The sequence below is a fragment of the Arvicola amphibius genome, chromosome 4 (assembly GCF_903992535.2).
Source record: "Arvicola amphibius chromosome 4, mArvAmp1.2, whole genome shotgun sequence".
Lineage (NCBI taxonomy): Eukaryota > Metazoa > Chordata > Mammalia > Rodentia > Cricetidae > Arvicola > Arvicola amphibius.
In genome coordinates, this window is record NC_052050.1 from 71,256,946 (window position 1) to 71,278,706 (window position 21,761).

The window sequence follows — 21,761 nt, forward strand, 5'->3', positions numbered from 1 at the left end:
TCAAAGTTAAGTATACTTTATAAATTCTATCTAGCGATATAGGAAGCAGTTATCTAAAATTTGAACTGAAAATATAGTATAACGTTTTCAACTTTTAGCAGTGTTAATGTATATCCCAGATTCAGATTTAAATTGATTTTAAGATTAGCTGTTAGAAATACTACAGAGGCTTTTTTCAGAGATCCTGTGATCTGCCTCTGACTTCCTCCAGAGCGACGGGGTTAAAGGTGTTCTCTAACACTCCAAGTTTAACCTAACACATATTAGAGAATATGTGTTGCAAAAGATAGTTCTTACTAGAGGGTTGTCGTTTTTTTGTTTGTTTGTTTGAACATTTGTCCCAAATCAGGTTCTAAGTTCTCCGAATGAGTATAACCTGTGGGTCTGTCTGTACCTAGGAAATGGGGAGATTGCTGGGTAATGGTGGTGTGAGAACCCCATCTCCACAGGCTCTTCAGCACTTCTAATCACGTGAACGAGATGTCAGTGTTCTTGTTTTGTTTTGAGCTGCACACTTAAATCATTCTGTAATCTATCCCATAGCTATTAAATTTATTTTGGGCCTGTCTGGACAAACTGCTTTTTCTGTCAACTGTGACCTGATGCATACTCGAACAGCTCTTACTGCCACTTCTCCAGCCAGTGGGCAGAGTGAGTCTAAGCCTTTGGGCTCAGACTCAGTAAGCAGAGTAGGGAGGACTCCGTGTTACTGATAAATCTTCATGAATGATGGGGGTTAAGCCATTTTTCGTTGCATCAATGAATGCTCGTTTTGAATTGCAGTTGTTATACCTAGTTTGGAAATAGATTTACAGGTACAGTCTCTGTACTTTGTTGCAGTAAATATAACCTGTTGCAGTAAATGCCACACATACACCAAGGAGCAACTAACTGCCTATACGGGCCAAGAGGTGAACTTGTGGCTATATCTTAAAGGACTGAGAACTTATTTCCCAGAGAACAAAAGTTATATTGAAAACCTTTATGGACTGTCTATGGCCACAGTGGGTGGAGTTGGCATATGATGTGGCCCAAGCTCATGGAATGCACTAGCAAAGTATCTAGGATGTGGTGGCATCTTTGAAAGTTTGAACATCCTGAGTGGTGCAAGGAGCCACATGAAGGTTTGAGTGGGGAATAGTGTTGCCAGACTCAAATGTAAGCAGCTCTGTGGAGGAGATGAAAGCAATGAGACTAGTGACTAACAGCCAGCTTCAGTGTGGTTCATTGCCAGACAATGAGCTGAGCAGTAAATGTCCACGCTGTGCATACACATACACAGAAAACCAAACCAACAAAGTAGAGCAGCCCTTTGAAGATCGAATCAATCCAAGAATTTTAAATGTACTTCTGCAAGGGATTAGCTCTTGGCCTTAGTCACCCATGTCTTTTGAGTTCCTGAAACTTTATTCTGCATCTGAAATCTGATTCTGATAGGCACCATGAAGTATGTTTGATTATTTATGAAGCTTGGCTTTTTTAAAATATAATGTATACAGTATTCTGTCTGTGTGTATACCTGCAGGCCAGAAGAGGGCACCAGACCCCATTACAGATGGTTGTGAGCCACCATGTGGTTGCTGGGAATTGAACTCAGGACCTTTGGAAGAGCGGGCAGTGCTCTTAACCTCTGAGCCATCTCTCCAGCCTCCGAAGCTTGGCTTTTTAAAAAGCTTTTTAATTAAAAAAAAAAAAAGTTATGCTGAGCAGTGGCGGTGCACACCTTTAATCCCAGCATTTGGGAGGTAGAGGCTGGTGGATCTCTGTGAGGCCAGTTTGGTCTACAGAGCGAGATCTAGGACAGCAAGGGCTGTTGGAGAAACACTGTCTCGAAAAACTGAAATTAAAGAAAAATTTAAGGTGTGTGTGTGGTGTTTACTGACAAGAAAGCAGCAAGAGCTCCTGAACTGCTGGGCCATCCCTGGCCTGCTGGCTCATCTTTGTGGGACTCCTTGATTATAGGGAACTGCCATGCTGTCGGTCTATATCACACACAGACATCCCATTAGTCCGTCTGAAATTGAATTCTAGGCATGTATCGCAACTAGCCAAAGCACTGTAAAGTTGATTTGAGTATTATACAAGAGGCACTGGAAATGTAAAGTATAAAGTATAGTAGCAACCATGTATATTTGTATTAAGAAGTCTCCTTTTATAAGTGTTGGCAAGTTATAATCAGTTCTAATAGAGAACTTGGGTATGCAGAGCTAATAATTACAGCAGGAATAGTGAAAACTATGTGTGTCACAAAAAGCCTGCATGGAGCCGGGCGGTGGTGGCACACGTCTTTAATCCCAGCACTCGGGAGGCAGAGGCAGGCGGATCTCTGTGAGTTCGAGACCAGCCTGGTCTACAGAGCTAGCTCCAGGACAGGCTCTAAAGCTGCAGAGAAACCCTGTCTCGAAAAACAAACAAAAAAAGCCTGTATGCATTACAATAGCAGAGTAAAAGAAAAGGCTTTGTTGTATAACATGGTAGAATTACAGGCAGTAATATGAACAGTATTGTTCATACCCAAAATGTGTACTATAATACTTTATTGGTCAAGAAGATGACGCAGGGCAGTGGTAGCGCATGCCTTTAATCCCACACCTTAATCCTAGGCAGAGACAGGTGGATCTCTGAGTTCCAGGCCAACCTGGTCTGCATATTAAGTTCTAACACAGCTAGGGCTGTATAGAGAAACCCTGTCTTAAAAATCTGAAGATACAGGCTTTTTTTTTTTTTTTTTTTTTTTTTTTGGTCGGCCAGCTTTATGAAAGGGCTCATATTGCACTGGAGGAAGATGGTGTGTTAGGTGGAAAACAATTTGTTAGGGCAATTTTTGTGGCAAAATTATGAAAAGACGAAGTATCTTATGAAAGTGCAAGGTTTGCAGTTAGCTCAGCAGTGTCCTGTAGAACACAAGATTCCTTGTGCCATAGGTCCTTTGATTAAAGGACTGGAGAGATGGCTCAGCAATTAGGGGTCTTGGAAAGGACCTGGGCTTAACTTCCATTGCGCACGTGGTTTACTTGCTGCCCAATTTACACTTTGTTCTGTCTTTAAAAAGATCTTCAGGGGCTGGAGAGATGGCTCAGAGGTTAAGAGCACTTGCCTGCTCTTCTGGAGGTCCTGAGTTCAATTCCCAGCAACCACATGGTGGCTCACAACCATCTGTATTGAAATTTGGTGCTCTCTTCTGGCATGCAGACAGAACACTATAAATAAGTCTAGAGGGGAAAAAAACTTTGAAAAAATAAAAATCTTCAGGTTAAAAATGAATTCATAACCTAAAAAGGCAAAACTCGGCTGGAGAGATGACTTGGCAAGTAAAGCCCTTGCTGTCCAAACCCGAGGACCTGAGTTCAGATTCTCAGCACCCACATAATTATATGCTGTCTACAGGAGATGCTTTAGGTTTAGAGATTCAAGTAGGTTAGCAATAAGCAGATTAAATATGTCACGTACACATAACAAGTTGCAAGTGGCCATGCCAATCAGATAACACAGGCTTAAATTATTCTTAGAAAATAAGGGTTTGCTTGTAATGATGACCACACCAGACCACAGAGTTCCAAACTCATGACCTAAAGCCAACACGATGGAGAAGTCATAGTTGACAACTCAAGTGCCGGGCTAGCGCACCACCAGTTACTGAACAGCATAGCAAGGCTCCATGTCAGAACAAAACTGGGCAAAATATGAAAGGCAGTGGGAAATTGAGCAGTGCTGTAACCCTACTAGATCTAATAAATGCGTAAGACTAGTAGAGTGCTTGCCTTTTCAGCTGTACAGGGATGGTTTGAATCAATACAAAATTTAAGCTCTAGTTAGTGACATGAAATTGAGTTGGAAAATTTAGTAATAAGTGGAACTTAACACTAAAATAGCCCATGGATGGAAGAAAAGGGAAAGCAACATTCCCTGAGATGCATGGAAAAACACTGAAGCAAGCAGTGAAGTGAATGCCCAGAAGGACGTTACAGTGCAGACATTAAAGAAGAAAGGGATCTAGTGGACTAGCCAAAGCAGACAGCGGGAAGGAATGAGGAGTAGAGCAGAGAGTTATGGAATAGGGAATAGAAAGTGGAAAATACAGATTGGTCTTTGTAAAGATGAGTGAAATTCATGAATGTCCAAATCAGAAGAGGAAAAAGTTAATAAAATTAGGTACCAAAGGGACATTACTACCAACCTCACAGAACAGAGACATCTAGTGTTATTTAAATGATTTTTTTTTTTATAAAAGCTACCCCATAATATTGCTTTGCTTACATCTTATAAAAACAGTTCCCTCATCAAGTGATTTCCTGTGTTGGATTTAGAAAGGCAAGACACATTCTTGGTTACTTCTTTTATCCATTATTTTAAACTTTTTTTTAAAACAATCTGTTTTACGTGCCAATCCCAATTCCCTCTCCTCCTGTTTCCCCCACTTCTTCCCTCCAGTCCTGAGAGGGTGAGGCCTCCCATCACTTGAGGCAAGACCTAGGCCCTCCTCCCATTATCTAGGTTGGTATCCGCTCCAAAAAGCCAGTTCATGCACTAGAGATAAATACTGGTTCCATGGCCAGTGACCCCACAAACTGCCCAAGCCACACAACTGTCATCTACAATCAGAGGGTCTTCAGCCTTATGCAGGTTGTCCAGCTGTCAATCCAGAGTCTGTGAGCTCCCACTAGCTCAGGTCAGCTGTTTCTGTGGGTTTCCCCATCATGGTCTAGAGCCTTTCTTTTATCCATTTTCAAAGTAAGTTTCCCTGCATCCTTTTGACAAAAGTTTATCTAATAAGCCATTATTTGCCCAAGGTATCAAGAATGTGGATTTAAAGGCACTGTGTGGGGCATATTTGTTCCAGCTATTACTGTTAACATTCATGATCTCCAGTCCATGTGTTGTTGAGGTGGTCCTGGTAGTCTTTGATAACTTCCTGTCTAATCCGAAAAGCCGATTCTTTTACGCTTCCAGCACCAGGCCTCTACTTAACTATTAATTCAAAAAGTTCTGGTTCTTAAAGCAGGAAATTGCATCTAAAGATCAAAAATACATAATGCAGGAAGGATTGCTTTTAGTCACTGATGGGTCATGTTCTGGCTATAGAAATGAGAATTTCCCCCAAAGATAAAATATATCTGTGCTGTTTTGAAAGAGAAGTGTTTCCTATAGTCCTGGACATTTGGATACTTGGTTGCCAGTTTGTGGTGCTGTTTGGGGCAGCTTAGGTGTGGCATTGTTGGAGGAGATGTGTCACTGCCAACCAGCTTTTAAGTTTCAAAGACCCAGGCAATACACAGGTCGATGAGAGAGAGGCGAGAGAGAGCGATAGCGATATCAGCTCGATATCATCTTCTATCGCTCTTCAAAACCTAGCCCCTCCCCCCTCCCCTCCCCCCTCCCTCCTTCTTCCTTCCCTTCCCTCTCCATCCTCTCTCCTCTCTCTCCCCCCCCCTTGGTGCTCTTTGTGAGCTCTGAGCTTCTGCTCCTGATGGGTCTGCTGCCACACTGCTCCATCATGGTGGACTCTTAGGCCTCTGGAATCGGAAACCCTTCTATAGGTCACAGCTATAAAAAAAATTGATGAGTTAAACGTTGACTGTCCTGCTTCGGTTTTCATTTGAGCCAGAAGGTTTTTTACTTAAACTTGCTGATCTTAAGTCAGTGGCCAGAAAAAAAAAAACAAAAACAAAAAAACAAAAAAAAACTTGGGTTTCAATTACACCTCCCAAAAAAATTTTTTTTAAAATAAAGATCCTTTTTATCCCCAGTACCGGGACTGGGATCTAAAGCCTTGTGTATGCTAGGTCAGTACTCTACCTCTGAGCTCATAATTATCTTAGAGTGTGCTACAGATGGCCTCAGGATAGCAATGCCACGATCAGGAAAAATCTAATGTTATTTAGGCGATTCTTGTCCTTAGGGCCTGCCCACTTCCACACCAGGTTGGACTTTAACTGCCATCTATTGTTATCTTCAGAAAAAATTAGATTTACTTTTTAATGCATAGTTTTAGAAATTGTCTTAAAACGTATTTGACTTTTGTAGTACTCTCATGGTTACAATGGCAAATTAGCAGTGTAAGATTTATTTAAGGAAATGAAACTTTTTTTTAAAGATTGATTTATTTATTATGTATACAACATTCTGCCTCCATGTATGCCCGCACGCCAGAGGAGGGCGCCAGATCTCATTACAGATGGTTGTGAACCACCATGTGGTTGCTGGGAATTGAACTCAGGACCTCTGGAAGAGCAGCCAGTGCTCTTAACCGATGAGCCATCTCTTCAACCCCTGGAAATGAAACTTAATTCTTTCTTTCTCCCTGATAGATTTTAGTGGGTTCCTGTTTTAGCCTGTATAGTGATATTGTATTTATGTTGTATAAGTAAAGCTTGCCTAAAAACCAGAAGGTAAAACTAAGCCACTAGAGGCCAGGCAGTGGTGTTGTACACCTTTAATCCCAGGATTTAGGAGATAGACGCAGATGGATATCTGTGAGTTCAAGGCCACCCTGGGTTACACAAGATCGGTGCAGAAACAGATCCAGGTGGTGGTGGCCTACACCTTTAATCCCAGCACTAGAGAGGAATATAAACTGGAATGAGACTAGAACTCACTCTCTTTCAGTCCGAGGGTTTCTTAGAAGTAAGAACTCTCTAGTGGCTCGGCTGCTTTGCTTTTCTGATCTTTAGGTCAAACTCCAATTTCTGTCTCTGTTTTTGTTTTTTTATTCATGCTACAAGTCTGTCTTGTTTTGGTTTGTTTTAACAGAGATGTCTTTGTTAAGCAAATAGAACCTATCTCACGGTGAGTTCTCTGGGATACAGGTTTGTGTGCAGGAATTCAACAGGAGAAGATGGAGAGATGGTGCAACCTTTGAAAGATGAAAATTGGGAGCTAGAGAAGTAGATAGTTAAGAGTGCTTGCTGTTCTTATAGGGAACCCGAGTTCAGTTCCCAGCACCCATATCAGGTGGTTTATAATTGCTGGGAACTCCAGGACTAAGGGATCAGACACTTCCTTCTAACCTCGTTGCACACATGCACACATGTATATGTACACACATTCACATAAACCATTTTTTAAGGAAAATGGGGAAAGATTAAATTCAGGCACCAGATTGCAGATGACACTTGTGTGACTGGGAAGCCAGCCTCCAGAACACCACACACATTGTCAAGGTAATAACAATTCTGTGGTGGTGTGGGGAAAAAAAAATTAAGGAATTAGTATTGGGCAAAGGAGAAGCTGTGAGGTAATGGAATCACAAAGCCCTCAGATGATTCCATGCGAGTGTAGAGATCCTGGTCTGTGAAGACCCTTCAGATTTGTGCCCTCTTGAAGCCAAGAGTCCGTGTCTATGACCTATACCAGAGAGCTGGTGTCATAGAAATAAATAGATCCTACGTCAGCCAGAATCCAGGCTTCTGGCTCAGAGTGACCTCGCAGTTCTTTGAGGGCAGTTCTCAGAAAGCAACAGCTGGGTGCTGTCAGTTGCCAACACTCTAAAGAGCTATGGAAAGGACCTCTTGAAGGGGAACCTGGGTGACATGTTACAGCCAATACAGTCCACCCTTTTGCACTCCCCACACTTCTCCAAGAACAGATTGGGGGACCAGCCTCTTCAGGATTATGCAGGTTTAATTTCCCCAGGAATCTGCAGGAGCTGGACTTGGGCTTCAGTCCTAAGGTCTCTTTTAAGCATTTCTCTCTCATTGTTCCGGAGGAGAATCCACAAGTTACATAGAGTAGCAGATCCGGCTCGGAATGGGCTCTTTATCTGGTACAAGCCTGCCCACTCCCAGGTCTAGTGAGCGTCAGTAGTGTACAGTGTTCCCATGGCAACTTAGGGCATAGTTATCAGATAATCTACAGAGTCTGGATGCGTTACTGTTATCCAGGGACATGTCAGGGAGTTCCCACCCACTTCACCAGAGATGAAAAACAATTCATCAGGGCTGGAGAGATGGCTCAACGTTTAAGAGCACTGGCTGCCTTTCCAGAGAAACCGGGTTCAAACACTCCAAGCACCCACATGGCAGTTCACAACTGTCTGTAACTTAGTTTGGATCAGGAATCCAACACCGTCACACCAATGGCCTTAAAATTAAATAAATTATTTTAAAAACCCCAGTTCATCTTATTAGCATTGGTGACTCTTCAGACCAGTGTCTTCCACACCCCTTGATGATCGTAGGGGCAATGTATTGAAAACGAGATTCAAACCTGGGCTCAGGTGGCCTTTCCCTTTACTCTAGTTTGTGAACAAATCACCTCCCCAAATTGGAAACTTTAAATCCCTGATTTTTCTTACCATATTAGGAATGGAAAACTTCAAGCTCCATGTCTTAGTGTAAAAGATCCAAGTCAGAGAGGTGAGTGAAGCCCTTCCCAGGAAGCATAATGCAGTTATTAATGGAGTTTGCTGGGACATGTCCCCTGATGTGGGTATCAGTGTTCGAGTTCTATGGGGCCTTTCCTTGAACATTAGAGTCAGACCATGGTCTCTTTGGTAGAACAGAGAATTGAGGAAATCAAAGGCATCTGGATATCTGAGCAAAGACACCAGAAACCATAGAAAGCAAGAACATCCTCTCCCCGCCCCCACACACAGGCACGGTGCTTTTGGTTTCCTATAGGGATTGGCTTTGAGGCAAGAAGACCAACTGCAGAGCTGCTCTAGTCGCGTTTATTATGGCAGAAGGAAGCCATGAGTGGTAGGGTTTCCATCTCATGGAAGAGCACATCTCGGTAGGCAGAGTCACTCCTTGTTCACCTCAGCCGAACGCTGTCAGGGCCCCCTGGAAAAGAGAAGCCAAGCTTGAGAGTGCCCTTCACTGCTACCAAGGATTGCTGAGGAGAGGACCTGGGCACCCGAGGTTACTCAGAAAGGCATAGCTGCTGGTTCTGAGAAAGGTTCCTGTAAACCCCATGGGGGGCAGTTTCTAGGACAAGTGTCATGGCCTGCTGGCAGCCACTTGTGAAAAGGCATGCCCCTACGAACTCCTTGGGCTCCTCACAGGTTGGTTAGGATATGGCTTGCAGGAGCAGAACAGGAAGCAGGCGTTCCCTGAGGCAGGCTGGGCTGCCTCCTACATGATGGTGAAGGTGGCTGGGGAGGGGTACCCACATAGGGAGGGAGAGCCATGCAGGGAAGATGCCCACATTACCAACAGTGTCTTCACAGCCCCTACAGTCTCAGGGCCCAGCTCGGTGACACACTTCCTGGAACCCTCTATGAGGGGATCCAACGGAATGCCCAGGCCAGCCAGGATGAACCTCAGGATGCTCAAGTAGCTTAATGGTAGGCTAGGCACAGCCCCAGCCACAGCCTCCGCAGCTGGAGCAAGGGCAGCCACAGGTTCTGGCACAGGTTTGGCCACTGAGTTCACGAAGAAAGCAATACCTGCCAACACAAACAGAGAACCTAGGGCCTTCTCAAGGATCCTGAAGACCCAGCTCCTCCAGGGAGGGCGCCTAAGGGAGACTTCACAGCTACCCACCTACTTCCTGGTTGGTGACTGCCCAGTGTCAAACGAGACACCAACAGTGAGGAAAGGGTTGACCTCACAGTGGGCTGGAGGAGGGGAGATGGCTGCAGAGAGAGCGATAGGAGATGGGTAGGGTTTCAGAGTTGGGGACTTTCCTACTTTGCCTTAATGAATGGGGGGACAGTTATCAGGTTTAGAACAGATGGGATGGCCGTTCTCAAGCCAGGGCTGGCCTTAGACTCAGTTGTCTAGCTGGTGGGTGAAGAGAAGCCAAAAGTGGGTGGGCATGCGAGAGGTACCTGGAAGGCTCAGAGGGCCTGACAGAAGAAGGCTTTAAAGACCACACACAAAAAAAAAAAAAGAGAGAAAAGCCTTGACGGGGTAAGCAGAGGAGCGTCTGGCTTCCTCTGGAGGCGTTTCTGCTAGAAAAGCTGTCATCAGCACCTGCTGCACCAGATCTGGACACTGGAATAGGGGCCAGGAAAGAGCAGGTACTGACGGCAGCAGGTCCCTCCACAGAAGATGCCAAACCCCAAGGGAACTCACCAGAGTCACTGAGCAGAGCCACACAGAACACTAGGAAGGTGATGGTAAGCTTCATGGTGGAATGAGACTCAGAAAATGGACCTAGGATACTCTTCCTGGAGCCTGTTCCTGAGGGTCTCATATATCCAGGGGTAGAGCCTCACCCTCCTGAGAAATGTGCTGTTTGCTCAGCTAATAGGCAGAACTTCAGCCAACTTCCTTCTGGGCCATGGACCCTGGTAGGATTGCACATCCCACCCCAGGCCTGGGGATTTCCTCTTGGCAGGGTCTCCTGATCTCAAGAGCTGGGCCTTTCTTCCTGAGAACAGGAACGGAGGATGTTCTTTGTCTCTGTAGGGCCCACCCAGGCCTACACCTAGATACTGTGGTCTGACCCCACTTCAACATCACCACAGTCCAGGCCTGGGGCCCATCCTTGGTGGGAACAGGCTCCCTACGGGTGTGAAAGGGCTGAATGGTTATGGAGGTGCTGGGGCTGGAAGCCTGACGAGCACAGTGTAAATCGTCAGGTCCCCAGGACCTCAGATCCCCCAGAGAACTATTGGTCCCTGGTCTCAGGCTATAGAAATGTCACAGTGAGTCTTCCCAGCTTCTGCTGGTGTGGGAGCCCCAGTGTATTGGAGCCAGAAAGGAAAGCCTAGTAGCCTGGCTGGGTGACCAGTCCTTGCTCTTGACTACCCTCCTTAATTGGGCCACAGGTAGCTGCTGATGCAAAGGGGGGTGGATGGGTGGGATGTTTCTCTGTCTTTAAAATCCCTCTCAAAGGCTGGGTATGAGGTCGGTGTATTTAGAGTTTCTCTAAAGCCTTTGCTTCTCTGCCGCCCGCAGAATTGTAGCAGAGAACAAAGTGTTGATACCCCTCCAATAGGCTCACTAATAGTGAGACCTGTCTTCAGGAATTTCAAATGCCTCTACCACAGCAGTGAGGCACGGCTTATTCTTCATAGCTGGTGTGAAGACCCATAGTGGGCAAATCCCCCATTTTCAGCCTGTGACTCAACACTGACCATACATTCACAGTGGCCCTGCTCATTCCTTGCATCTTTTCCTTACTGTCTGATCTGGGAGGTTTTTATCAGTCACCATTGGAGTAGTAGGTTCAGTGGGAAATGAGTTTGCAGTTTGTGAGGCCGCACCCCCTTTTGACAGTTTTTCTGGAAGGAATGCTTGCAAGACAATGTCAAGACCATATGAGTTACTGTGGATCTAGTGGGCTCCACTGCCACCCCCAGAATACCCCAGACACTTCCTCAGGAGGGCACATTCAGGAAATGGATACTGTTCTGACCAGCCACCTTCCTGAGAAGCCACGCCCAACTGACTTGCCAGCAGTGTCTACCTTAACCATGGTTTCGCTTGCCGCGATAACTATAGTCTGAGAACATTAAACAGAGAATTTCACAGCTAACAGTCCTCAACTCTTTTAGGATTTTACCAGGTGAACCCACCTTGCTTTTCTTCTCTTTTTAATCTTTGAATTTATAATTATAAATACACGCTGTGATATTGGTGCGTTTCACTGTGACATTTCCATGTGGCATGCATGTTGCGTTGACCACGGCGCACTCGTTCAATGCTATTTCTTGCCCTCCGTCTTCCGTCTTCCTCCTCTTCCCCATTCCCTTGCTCTACCCTACTATCTCCTCCTCTGCTTTCAACTGTGTGTGTTGTATTTCTGGATCCCATGTATGAGGGAAAACATGGAATATTCATGACAAAGCATGTTATTTAGTCTATGTGTCTGTATATTCTTTTTGCTATGTCTCCTGCTGTTGGTTTCTGATTTTATCTCATTATGATCTGATCAGATGCAAGAGATCATTTAAATATTTTGTATTTGTTAGGACTTGCTTTAGAGTGTAAAATATCTATTTTGGAAAAAGTTTCAGAACTGAAAAAAAAGGTAAAATGTACATTCTTGCTGCTGGATGGAGTATTCTGTAATGACTGCTAAATTCAGTTACCTGATGCAACGGTTTTCAACCTGGGGGTCACGGCCCCTTTGGGGGTTGAATGAGCCTTCACAGGGTCGCATACCAGATGTCCTGCATATCAGATATGCACATTACAATCCGTAACGGTAGCAAAATTACAGTTATGAAGTAACAACAACAATAATTTTATGGCTGGGGATCACCACAGCATGAGGAACTGTACTAAAGGGTCGCAGCACTAAAAAGATTGAGAACAATATCTCTCATATACTGTGTTGTCTTCCTTAATTCACTAGACATTCAACAATAATTTGTTGTTTTGTTTTTGTTTTAATTCGTGAGTCACTTAGAATTGTTCTGAACTCACTCTTTGTTCAGCATTTCACCCACTTTGGTATCTTTGGCTTCTCAGTTACTGAAGAGCTATGAATTTTTGGAGGAGTCATATGAGCCCCCCCCACACCATGTTTCTTATGTTTCTGTGCTGAGATTTGTGCATATGTTGGGGTGGATAGTGTCTTTTTTTTTGTGGGGGTCTCAGTGTTTAGCTTCTCTGGAGAGCTTCACCCCCAGCCCTATCCAAAGAGGAAGCAGTGGTAGCAACAGTGACTTTAAAGACAAATTAGATACAGTGGTACACTTTGAAAATTTAAAAACTGCTTTCTGCCAGGCAGTGATGGCCCATGCCTTTAATCCCAGCACTTGGGAGGCAGAGGCAGGAGGATCTCTGGGAATTCGAGGCCAGCCTGGTTTACAGGAGCTAGTTCCAGGACAGGCTCCAAAGTTACAGAGAAACCCTGTCTTAAACCCCCCCCCCCAAAAAAATAAAAACTGCTTTCCACTAACAATATTTTAAAAAGGCAACAAAATAACTAAATGAAATAAATGAAAAATCAAATTAATACGAAGTTATTATATTTATATAATATAGACAATAAGGAATTAGAAGCAAAATTGTAAAAAGGAACAGAGCTGAGAAAGGGCAGAGTGAAAGAACAAGAAGAGTAAGAGTCTTCCTAGCTCTACGCCACACAGAGAGAGGTGAGATCACATTTCCGGGAACAGATGCAGTGGAAGTCACTGTGTTAAGTGAAATAAGCATACCGACAGACACTGCACGTTTCCTTCCCTAGGCAGACCCTAGATGCACATCTGTGTTTGGTGTGTGTGTGTTCCAGGGTGTGTGCAGCTGTCAGGAAACTAGAAGAGGGAGAGGTGGAGTCAGATCTCTGTGAGTTTGAGGCCAGCCTGGTCTACAGAGTGAGTTCCAGAAAGAGAGAGCGGGAGAGGGAGAGAATACTGTAAGCACAGGCAATAAAGCAGAGGGAAACGTGACGGAGTAAAAAGAAAGACAGCTAGCTGGGAAGGGGTTGCAGTAGCAATATGTAATGACGCATGTGTATAAAGATGCCACGAGGAAAGTAATTACTCTGGATCCTAACTAAAAATTAGCTTTAAAAAACTACCACAGATCTAGTCCATATCACACAGACATTGTGACTGCCTCTACATGCTCTTTGAAGGTATGACTGACCATTGGCCCTGCCCGTCTCTAGAACTTTTCATCTTACAGAGCTGAAACCCGTGCCTCCTCTTCCCTCTTCTTCATGGCCCTGGGAAATTACCATCCTGTCCTTGCCCCTTAGGTGACTCTAGATCCTGGATCAAGACAAGGCAAGCAGGGACTGCTGCAGCTGGAAGTGGGGTTGCTGGATCATTGTATTTCTTGTTTTTAAGTAACCACCATTCTTTTCCATAGCAGCTGCGCCATTTTGCATTTCCACAAATGGTGCGCGTATATACTCGTTAGCAGTCCGTATTTTCTTCCTGCAGGATTCCAGCAGCCCAAGTTTAGGCAAAGCCCTGAATGACCCAAGAGGCGGAGAGGAGGTGGAGGCCTGACATCCATGAGGCTTCAGTGTCCTGTGGACTCCTGGTGTCAGTCCAGTGGCCTCCCTGCGCACCCTTCCTGGCATTCTTTGTCTTTAAAACAACCTTCCAGCAGGATGTGGTGTTGCAGGCTTGGGCTTCATAACAGTACCCCATATTAAAAAAAACAAGAACAAACAAACAAAAAACAGAGCTAAACAAAATGATCTTTCCTGGGGCTGAACGGTAGCTTACTAGCGGAGTAGTTGCCTCACAAGAGGAACGCCCTAGATCAGATCTCCAATGCTGAAAAATGACAAAGAGAAAACACAGTAAAACCAGAAACCCCCTCAAAACCCAACTCCTTCCACCTTCATGATTCAATAGGTTGAGTGATCCCTTCCTGACTTCCCATGAGCCTGCAGTGTGACCACAGGCCTTTGTCACGTGACCACCAAAAGACATCCTCACAGTATGTGTGCCTATATTCCCCCTCCCTCACACTTTTCCCGGTTGCAATCATCCAAGCCAGGGCTTATCCTCATCAGGCCCAATCCTTCACCACACACTGACTTTTAGAACTGTCCTTGAGACCATGCTCCGGGCTAGTCCCTGGGGATAGTTGAGATTTGCCTGCATCATGGGGCAGATGAAGTGCCTCTGATTTATCTGGAGGCTGCTGTCAACACCTCCCTGGTGGCTGGAAACAGCACACAGTTACTTGCTCACTCTGCTGGAGACCACTGGGTTGAAAGCCAAGTGTTGCCAGGGCTGCACTCCTCAGGGACTCTGTGGGAAGGTCCATTCCTGGCTTCTTCTTGCTCCTGGCGTTCCTTGGCTCTGACTGTATCCTTCTAATGTCTGTTTTTGCCATCAGATTATCAGTGTGTGTGTGTGTGTGTGTGTGTGTGTGTGTGTGTGTGTGCGCGTGTGCGCGCGCTCGCCTTTTTGCCCTTCTATTATGACTACATGTGATTGCCTTTAGGACTGACTCAGAAAATCCAGGAGAATTGCCTTGTCTCAAAATAATGAACTTAGTTGGATTGCCAACCCTCCACGGAAAGTGACAGTCAAAGGATTTGGCAATTAGTACCATTTACCTTTTCCTTTAATACCTGTGTTGCTTTCTCACAGGCCAGTGGAGCATCTCCAGTGGAGCGTCGAAGCCTACCTGGCATGCGGAGAGAGGGAGGGGCTGGACAAGGGTGGTCGGCATCCACTCTGGACCTCCTCCACCCAGTTCCTGTATGCCTGTCCCCTGGTGGCAGAGAGCTGGCTATGATACTGAGGAAATGCTTGGCACTTCTTCAGATAACAGGGTCAGCTTGTCCCAGGACATGTTTGCAGGACATCCTATGGGCCAAAACAAACATTCATGCCTTGCCTATCCTCTGGGAATTCAGGAAGTGCTAGACGTAAACAGTGGCTTTGAAGGCTCTGAGCAGGAGCCAGACGTCCACTTTGGAACCGTGGAAGGACCATGAAGGCCTCAGAGCTGGGTGCTCAGCCAATGGGGTGCTCCAGCAGAGGGGGCCTCCGCCATGGTTCCTGGCTTCAAGAAGCCCCAGGGGGAGGTTGTCCAGGCAGGATGCTCAGGGCTATGCCCCAGGAAACAAAGACAGCCTGTTTCAGGGACTGAGCCTGTGGCAACAACAGAGGCCTGTCTGCTCCTTCAAGGCTCATCAACAGGCCCCCTGTTTGAAAAGCTCCCAGGCCTGACCATTCTTTTTCCATGCTTAGATTCCTATCCCAGGCCCAACTCAATGCCCGGCCTGGCTCCAGGGTCTCCTTGGTCCATGTTTGGTGCCCCTCCACTCATGTGTACATACCTGGACCCAAAGTATGGCTGTCATTGGCATGCAGACCTGGAGCTGAGATGTGGGCTTAGATTGTCAACAAAGCAGCTCCCTTATTATTTCTTCTACTTTCATTTTTCCAGTCACTAAGATATGCCACCCAGAGTTCTCCCTGTTACCCAGGCTAGTACATTATTAACCAAATTGTGGACCCAATTCCATCTCTGAGTGAGGAGCACGGCTGCCCCGCCTGAACAGGTAGACCAGCTTCTCTGCCCTTCAGACCAGGCATCCTGATCATGACTCATTATGGGAGTTGTCTGGGGAAGGCTGCGAGTCTTCCATGATAGCCTTTTCAGTTTTTCCCATGACTCATTGCCTTGTTGCCTTGCTGTGGACTAGCTAGGTGGGAGCTCTGTCATATGATCATTCTGTGCTGCTGTAGGATTGGTTATTCTGTGCTGCTGTAGGATTGGTTGGTTATTCTGTGCTGCTGTAGGATTGGTTGGTTATTCTGTGCTGTGTAGGATTGGTTATTCTGTGCTGCTGTAGGATTGGTTGGTTATTCTGTGCTGCTGTAGGATTGGTTATTCTGTGCTGCTGTAGGATTGGTTGGTTATTCTGTGCTGCTGTAGGATTGGTTATTCTGCGCTGCTGTAGGATTGGTTGGTTATTCTGTGCTGCTGTAGGATTGGTTATTTTGTGCTGCTGTAGGATTGGTTTTATGGAAATTGCTCTCATCCCTGTGTAAGGCCCAGGAAGGCCGGAGCTTGCAAAATGGACTGTGTTGAGTTTCTCTTCATTCTTTCTGCATTCTTTTCCCACTAGGAGGTGGGGATGGATGGACAGCCTCTGGGGTGAGCCAGTGTGCCATCTCTTCCCAAGATCCCGGGCCCCTTCTTAAATCTATGGAGACGTCTGATCTCAGGTTCCCTTCCTTCCCACCAATATGGCCATCTTTATCCGGATGTCATCATCCTGGGTCATGGCAGTTGGATGGCCAAGGATCCTTCCATCTCTCTCTTCCTTGAGTAGTCACCATGAGGCCAGGTAGGTACATTGAGGCTCTACTGGCAGCTAAGATAAGGCCACCACAGCAGGGTCCTGGATTCTATTTAACACCAGGCAAAGGCAGCTTGAGGAAGAAGCCAGGATCTATTAGGTACAGCTGGGGCCACTAGCAGGGTCAGAGCTGTGAGGGTTGCTGAGCTCTCCCAGAATCCCTGGCTCACCCACCAGGAACATAGAGGTGCTGTGCCCTCCTCTGGGGCCACTCATGAATCTCTGCCAGCATGTCCTCCTCAGTGGCCTTCTTCCTCCTTCCTCATAGCTCAGCCAACTGGGCCGTGGGGTTCTTCACAACGGTGTAGCCAATGTGCCTTGCTGGCACTTGTATGGACGCCTTCCCTTTGGTCAATATTGATCTGGCTCTTTCAAGCACTTCAATTATCTTCTTCCTCTCCCAAGGCCCTCCCCCCGCCACAAAGGGCTCTGGAGTGGAGAGGGTGGGACAGAGCTGTCAGCATGGTTCTCGCTGGCAGGGCTCAGGGCATGGCTGAAGGTGGGCTCTGGGGATTTCACCTGGCCCCTGGGCTTGCAATGCAAACCCTTTATTGACTAACCTATCTCTTCATCCCTTGGTGGGGTAGGCTCATAAACATGAACACTTGGTCCCCAGTCAGCGCAGCTGTTTGAGCTGTTTGGGAGGGATTAGGAAGCATGGCTTTGTTGGAGAAGGTGTATCGCTGGGGGAAGTCTTGGAGGTTTGTAAGGCCCATGCAGTTTCTATCCCCCTGCCTCATTCTCTCTGCCTCATACTTGTAGATCAGATGCAAGCTCTAAGCTGCTGCTCTTGTGTCAAGCTTACCTCCCCCCACCCCGCTGCCATTCTCCTCACCATGACAACCATGGATTCTAACCCTCTGGATCTGTGAGTTGCAGGTTAAATGCTTCTTTTATAGGTCGCCTTGGTCATGATGTCTTGCCGCACCAGAAGGAACTAAGACACTTGGCTTCTTCTAACAAGGGAAAAGCCCCATTGGTGAGGGCTCTACCTTTTGGCCCGATTCCCTCCCGAAGGCTCTGCCCCTCTTACTGTCCTCTTGTGATGGGGTCTGGAGAGGCCACAAGGGTTCAGCCTACTGCAGATGTCTACAGAGATGAGTGTGTTTGTGATGGGGGAATCTTATTGACTTGATTGGACCGATGCCTATGACATCAGGAAAGCACACCTCTGTAGGTTCTAGGAAGGTTTTGTTAAGAGAGACTTAACTAAAGGGAGCGATTTATGCTGGATGTGGGTGGCATCCTCCAGAAGACTGGGGTCAAGATGTAACCAAACAGAAGGGGTGGGGGGGGACCTGCCAGTGGACATGACTTGGTGGGATCGGAACATCCTCCAGCACCACGGTTTTTACCACAGCTCTCAATATGGCAAGTCATGGGGAGACACAGAGGAGCTGATGGGCTCTGGTGCATTCTGCTTACCCTGCTTCAGGGAGCCACATCTGGTCACTTACCTTCCTCTCTCAGCCTTGCACAACCCCACAGTCCAGCCTGGTCTTGCCTCTCTGGCTAGTGAGAGAGAAGATCCAGTCCTGGGGACAGGCTTCTGTCTCTGATTCTGTGGTCAAATGCAATTAATTATAGCACAACATTAAGTGTCAAAATATTTGTGTTTAGTATGATCTTTTTTTTCCTTTTAAGATTTAGATTTAGTATAGAAGCCACGACAAAACAAAGCACCCTGCCACTAGCAGTTACCGCTGTGGGGAGGGACTCCTCCCACCAGAATGAAGAAAACCAGGGGACAGCAGGAATCACGGGGCAGGCCCAGAATGTGCAGCTGGCCCACCAAAGTATTGACTTGCTGGGCTCTTTTCTGTTCTCTTGGGCGAGGGGCCCATCCGACTGTGTTGGCTGCCTGTTCTTGGGTGCTTAAGTCCACCACCAGCCTGGTACAGCTGACAGGCCTGCTGCAACCCAGTGGCCATCGCTGGCTTTTGCTTCTGGGCCGCTAGGAAACAACCTGGAGACAACCTCAGGGGTATGCTGGACCTGCTTCCTTGGAAGAGGATGTAGGAAACTGGTGCAGAGGACTTGCCTGGAGCTGAGCCTTCTGTGTCTACCACTGCCGGTGCTCAGGGGGCAACACATGACTTTGGTAGGTGGCAAGAAAGCACTCTTTACATTATAGATGAAGTAAGGATTAGGAGAACGTGTGTGTAAGCAAGCTGGTGTAGATAGAATAGGTGAAAGCTGAGCAGGCAAGCTAATGTCTCTTCAGCGCCCTCTTCTGGCAGGTTTGGGGAATGTGAGAAAGGGGACCACGCTGGGTTCCTTTGAGCCCAGAGGCCTTTTTGGACTATATATGGTGAAGACCAGAATTTGACAGACAGCTTATTTAGAATCCATTCATTATAACTCAAAGACTGGCATCAAATTTATTATTATCTTTCGTTAAATATCTTAGATCATTTCAGAGAACACTGCCTAAAAGGGCAGAGTATGTTTTTCTTCCCCAGTACATTTTGTATGTTTGTAGTTACAAGGCAGGAGAGGTGACACAGACAGGTGATACACACGTGGGGGAGGGGTGAGAAGGGCTCTGCGCCCCCATTGCAGCCTTTGGTCCTCTGAGAGAACAGTCTCTCTGCTTCCATGTGGCAAGCTTGAGACTCAATCCCACAGACAGGTTAGATGTGGAGGAGTGGGGGTGGGGGAGGGCCACAGGGGACAAAGAAGACTAGAGTCATACATGTATTCAACATATCATAGAAGAACGATACACTGAGTGGGGGAGGGTCTGCCGAGCAAGCCCCTGCTTGCTGTATGGTCGCCTGTCCTGCAAGCGTTCTTGTCGGGGTGGAGCTGAGACTGATGGTCTCAACTTCATGCAGCTTTCTTCTGGTAGTGACGGTTGGGCAGTGTGAGCCGGGCTGGAGGGGTTCTGGGCAGGAAGGCCCCAGCTTCCATGGTGCAGTCTCTCAGGATGAAGGTTTGATTTGTTCAGGTATCAGCATCAGGTATAAGTAAAGGTTTAGCAGAAGGCAGGGGCCTCCAAGGGGCCTGGGGACATGGAGTAGTGGCTGAATGGCCCTGGGCCATGTGGTCCTCTGTGCCAGCGCCCGAAGCCTTCCTTGACAGAATCCACAGATCCTGGCTCTAGCGGAAAGACCCAAGCAAGGGTTTCTCAGGGTCTGGGCCATGCACGTGGAGCCTGAGAGCCTTCAGGAGGGAGACAGAGAGCAGGTAGTTGTTGGGGACTGAGATTCAGAAGGACTGTTCTCAGGCTCCCTTCCCACACGACTCTTTGATGAGTATATTCTTCACAGCAGCACCTGATCTTCTGATAATAAAAAAAATGGATCTTCTCAGCACTCGGGCAGAGGTGCTGCTTCGCTGTGTGGTCTGTCATTGCACACACACACACACACACACACACACACACACACACACACACACATGGGTGCCACGGGCTAGTGAGTGTTTAGAGCACTTCTCCTCCATTCAACCTTCCGGGCTTTGAGATGGAAATGCGATCATCTCTCTTCAGCCCTGGTGGGCCAGGAGAAAGAAACGGGAAGACAGATGGAAGTGGGGGACTTCAATTCGGGGAGGGGGTCTAACTCGACCCGGATCCACTGTGTGTGTGACTGTCGGACACATGCGTTCTTTATCAGAATCCTGTTACCCACCAGCGTGATCAAAGCAGGTGCTGGAGAAGGGCGCTTTGCCGGAGTGCCTATCCGAGGGCCAGCATCTGTGAACGCTGAGCTACCAGGCAGCTGAACTGTGAGGGTGAGGATGAAGGGCGCAGGGGTGGTGCAGAGTTCAAGGGAGCCCTTGTCTGAGTTTGACTCTTCCTGGCTAGGAAGACTGTATGGGGGGAATAGAAAACTTCTCCAGAGCTGGAGTTAGAGACGAATGCCCAGCCTGGGCCTCCAGCCTTGCCCTGCTAGGTATGTCCTCCAGACCAGCCACCAGAGCCTGGTTTCAGCAGGGGGTAGGAGGTCTTGCAGAGTGTTTCCTTAATAGCTGCTGTCTGTGAAGAAGGGGGAGCCGGCAGATGGTGAGCACTCATCTCCTTTATGCGGCTGGGAGACCTCCCCATACTCGCTGTTGTAAAACACCTTGCCTCCTTGTGCCCCTTGGGTGGGCCGCCGACGCCTCCCCTGGGGGTCAGGGTGTCCTCTGGGGATGTCCATGTGCTGGCCAGGACCTTTACAGCTGCCGAGACAGGGAGGATGGTCTTAATAAGCAAAGTGAGGACCCCAAGTCAGGGTCTGATTGGAATCACCAGACACAGGCAGAGCGTGATGCAGGCACGGATACTCTGAGGTGCAGATTTGGCATCAGCCAGCACAGCAGCCAGATCTGATGTGACAGGGATAATTTTCCTGCCCCAAGCCCCGACACAGGGCCTTGGAAATGGCCAAGACCACCCCCCTCAACCCTGCTTCTTTAGGCTAAGGGAATCTACTTGCCCTGGGCGGATGAATCCAATGCATCTTCTGATAGGTTTTAGGAAAAGCAGTACAGAGAATAGCACTCTGCTGCCATGTAAGGGAGGTGCAGGACCCTTAGCAGAAAGTCCTCTCTGTCTTTGACATTTTGATACTTGCTTCCTTAGGATTCTGACTTTCCCTCCACTCTTTTCTTACCTCCCCACAAAGCACCTGGGGTGTAGCACAGTCTTCCTGCTCACGGCCCACTCTGAAGCAGTGTGCTCCCAAGACAGCCGTCCCTGTATTGCCCATCTCAACAAATGGTGTCAGTGTTCTCTCGGGCTCAAGCCAAACACTTGACTGTGGTGCTTGATCGTCCTCAGTCTTTATATCCAGTCCACCCGGAGGCCCTCCGTTCTAACTGAAAAACACCTCTGCCGACACCCGTCTACCCCTAAATCTCTACTCCAGGGAAATCATCACTGTCGACTCGGGTAATTCTCCTGGCATATGTCTCTACATCCATCCCTCCCTGGAGAGATCCTTCAGGTTAGATGTGACATTGGGGTCTCCTGTCACTCCCTCCAAGGGCTTCCATCACTTTGGCTGAGGAGGGGCTCAGGAGAAAAAGCACTTGCTGTGCAATTATGAGGACCAGATGTGCATGCTGTGCAAGCATGAGGACCAGAGTTTTACGCC

The 21,761-nt window shown here is 47.2% G+C and overlaps 2 protein-coding genes across 5 annotated transcripts in view; both read right to left on the minus strand.

Moving 5' to 3' along the window:
• Nucleotides 1-8,650: 8,650 nt before the first annotated feature.
• Nucleotides 8,651-15,771, minus strand: Scgb3a1 (secretoglobin family 3A member 1). Of its 4 annotated transcripts, XM_038326861.1 has the most exons (5): nucleotides 15,649-15,771; nucleotides 14,991-15,172; nucleotides 10,017-10,314; nucleotides 9,150-9,385; nucleotides 8,651-8,780 (listed from the first exon to the last, which is right to left on the minus strand). In XM_038326861.1, the coding sequence occupies exons 3-5, from the start codon at nucleotides 10,135-10,137 to the stop codon at nucleotides 8,757-8,759; spliced, it is 381 nt and encodes a 126-aa protein (XP_038182789.1). In that variant the 5' UTR covers nucleotides 10,138-10,314; nucleotides 14,991-15,172; nucleotides 15,649-15,771; the 3' UTR covers nucleotides 8,651-8,756. The 4 variants fall into 4 exon arrangements, 3 of the variants coding, with proteins under 3 accessions (XP_038182789.1, XP_038182788.1, XP_038182790.1); XM_038326860.1 differs by lacking the exons at nucleotides 8,651-8,780; nucleotides 10,017-10,314 and adding an exon at nucleotides 11,981-12,061 and having other exon boundaries at nucleotides 8,790-9,385; XM_038326862.1 differs by lacking the exons at nucleotides 8,651-8,780; nucleotides 10,017-10,314 and having other exon boundaries at nucleotides 8,790-9,385.
• A 3,257-nt stretch (nucleotides 15,772-19,028) lies between these two features.
• Flt4 (fms related receptor tyrosine kinase 4) overlaps nucleotides 19,029-21,761 on the minus strand; it is a 45,063-nt gene continuing 42,330 nt past the window's right edge. The window contains exon 30 of the mRNA XM_038328155.1: nucleotides 19,029-20,844. Within this exon, the coding sequence (XP_038184083.1) occupies nucleotides 20,646-20,844 (199 nt within the window). The 3' untranslated portion in view covers nucleotides 19,029-20,645. The remainder of the gene's footprint in view (nucleotides 20,845-21,761) is intronic.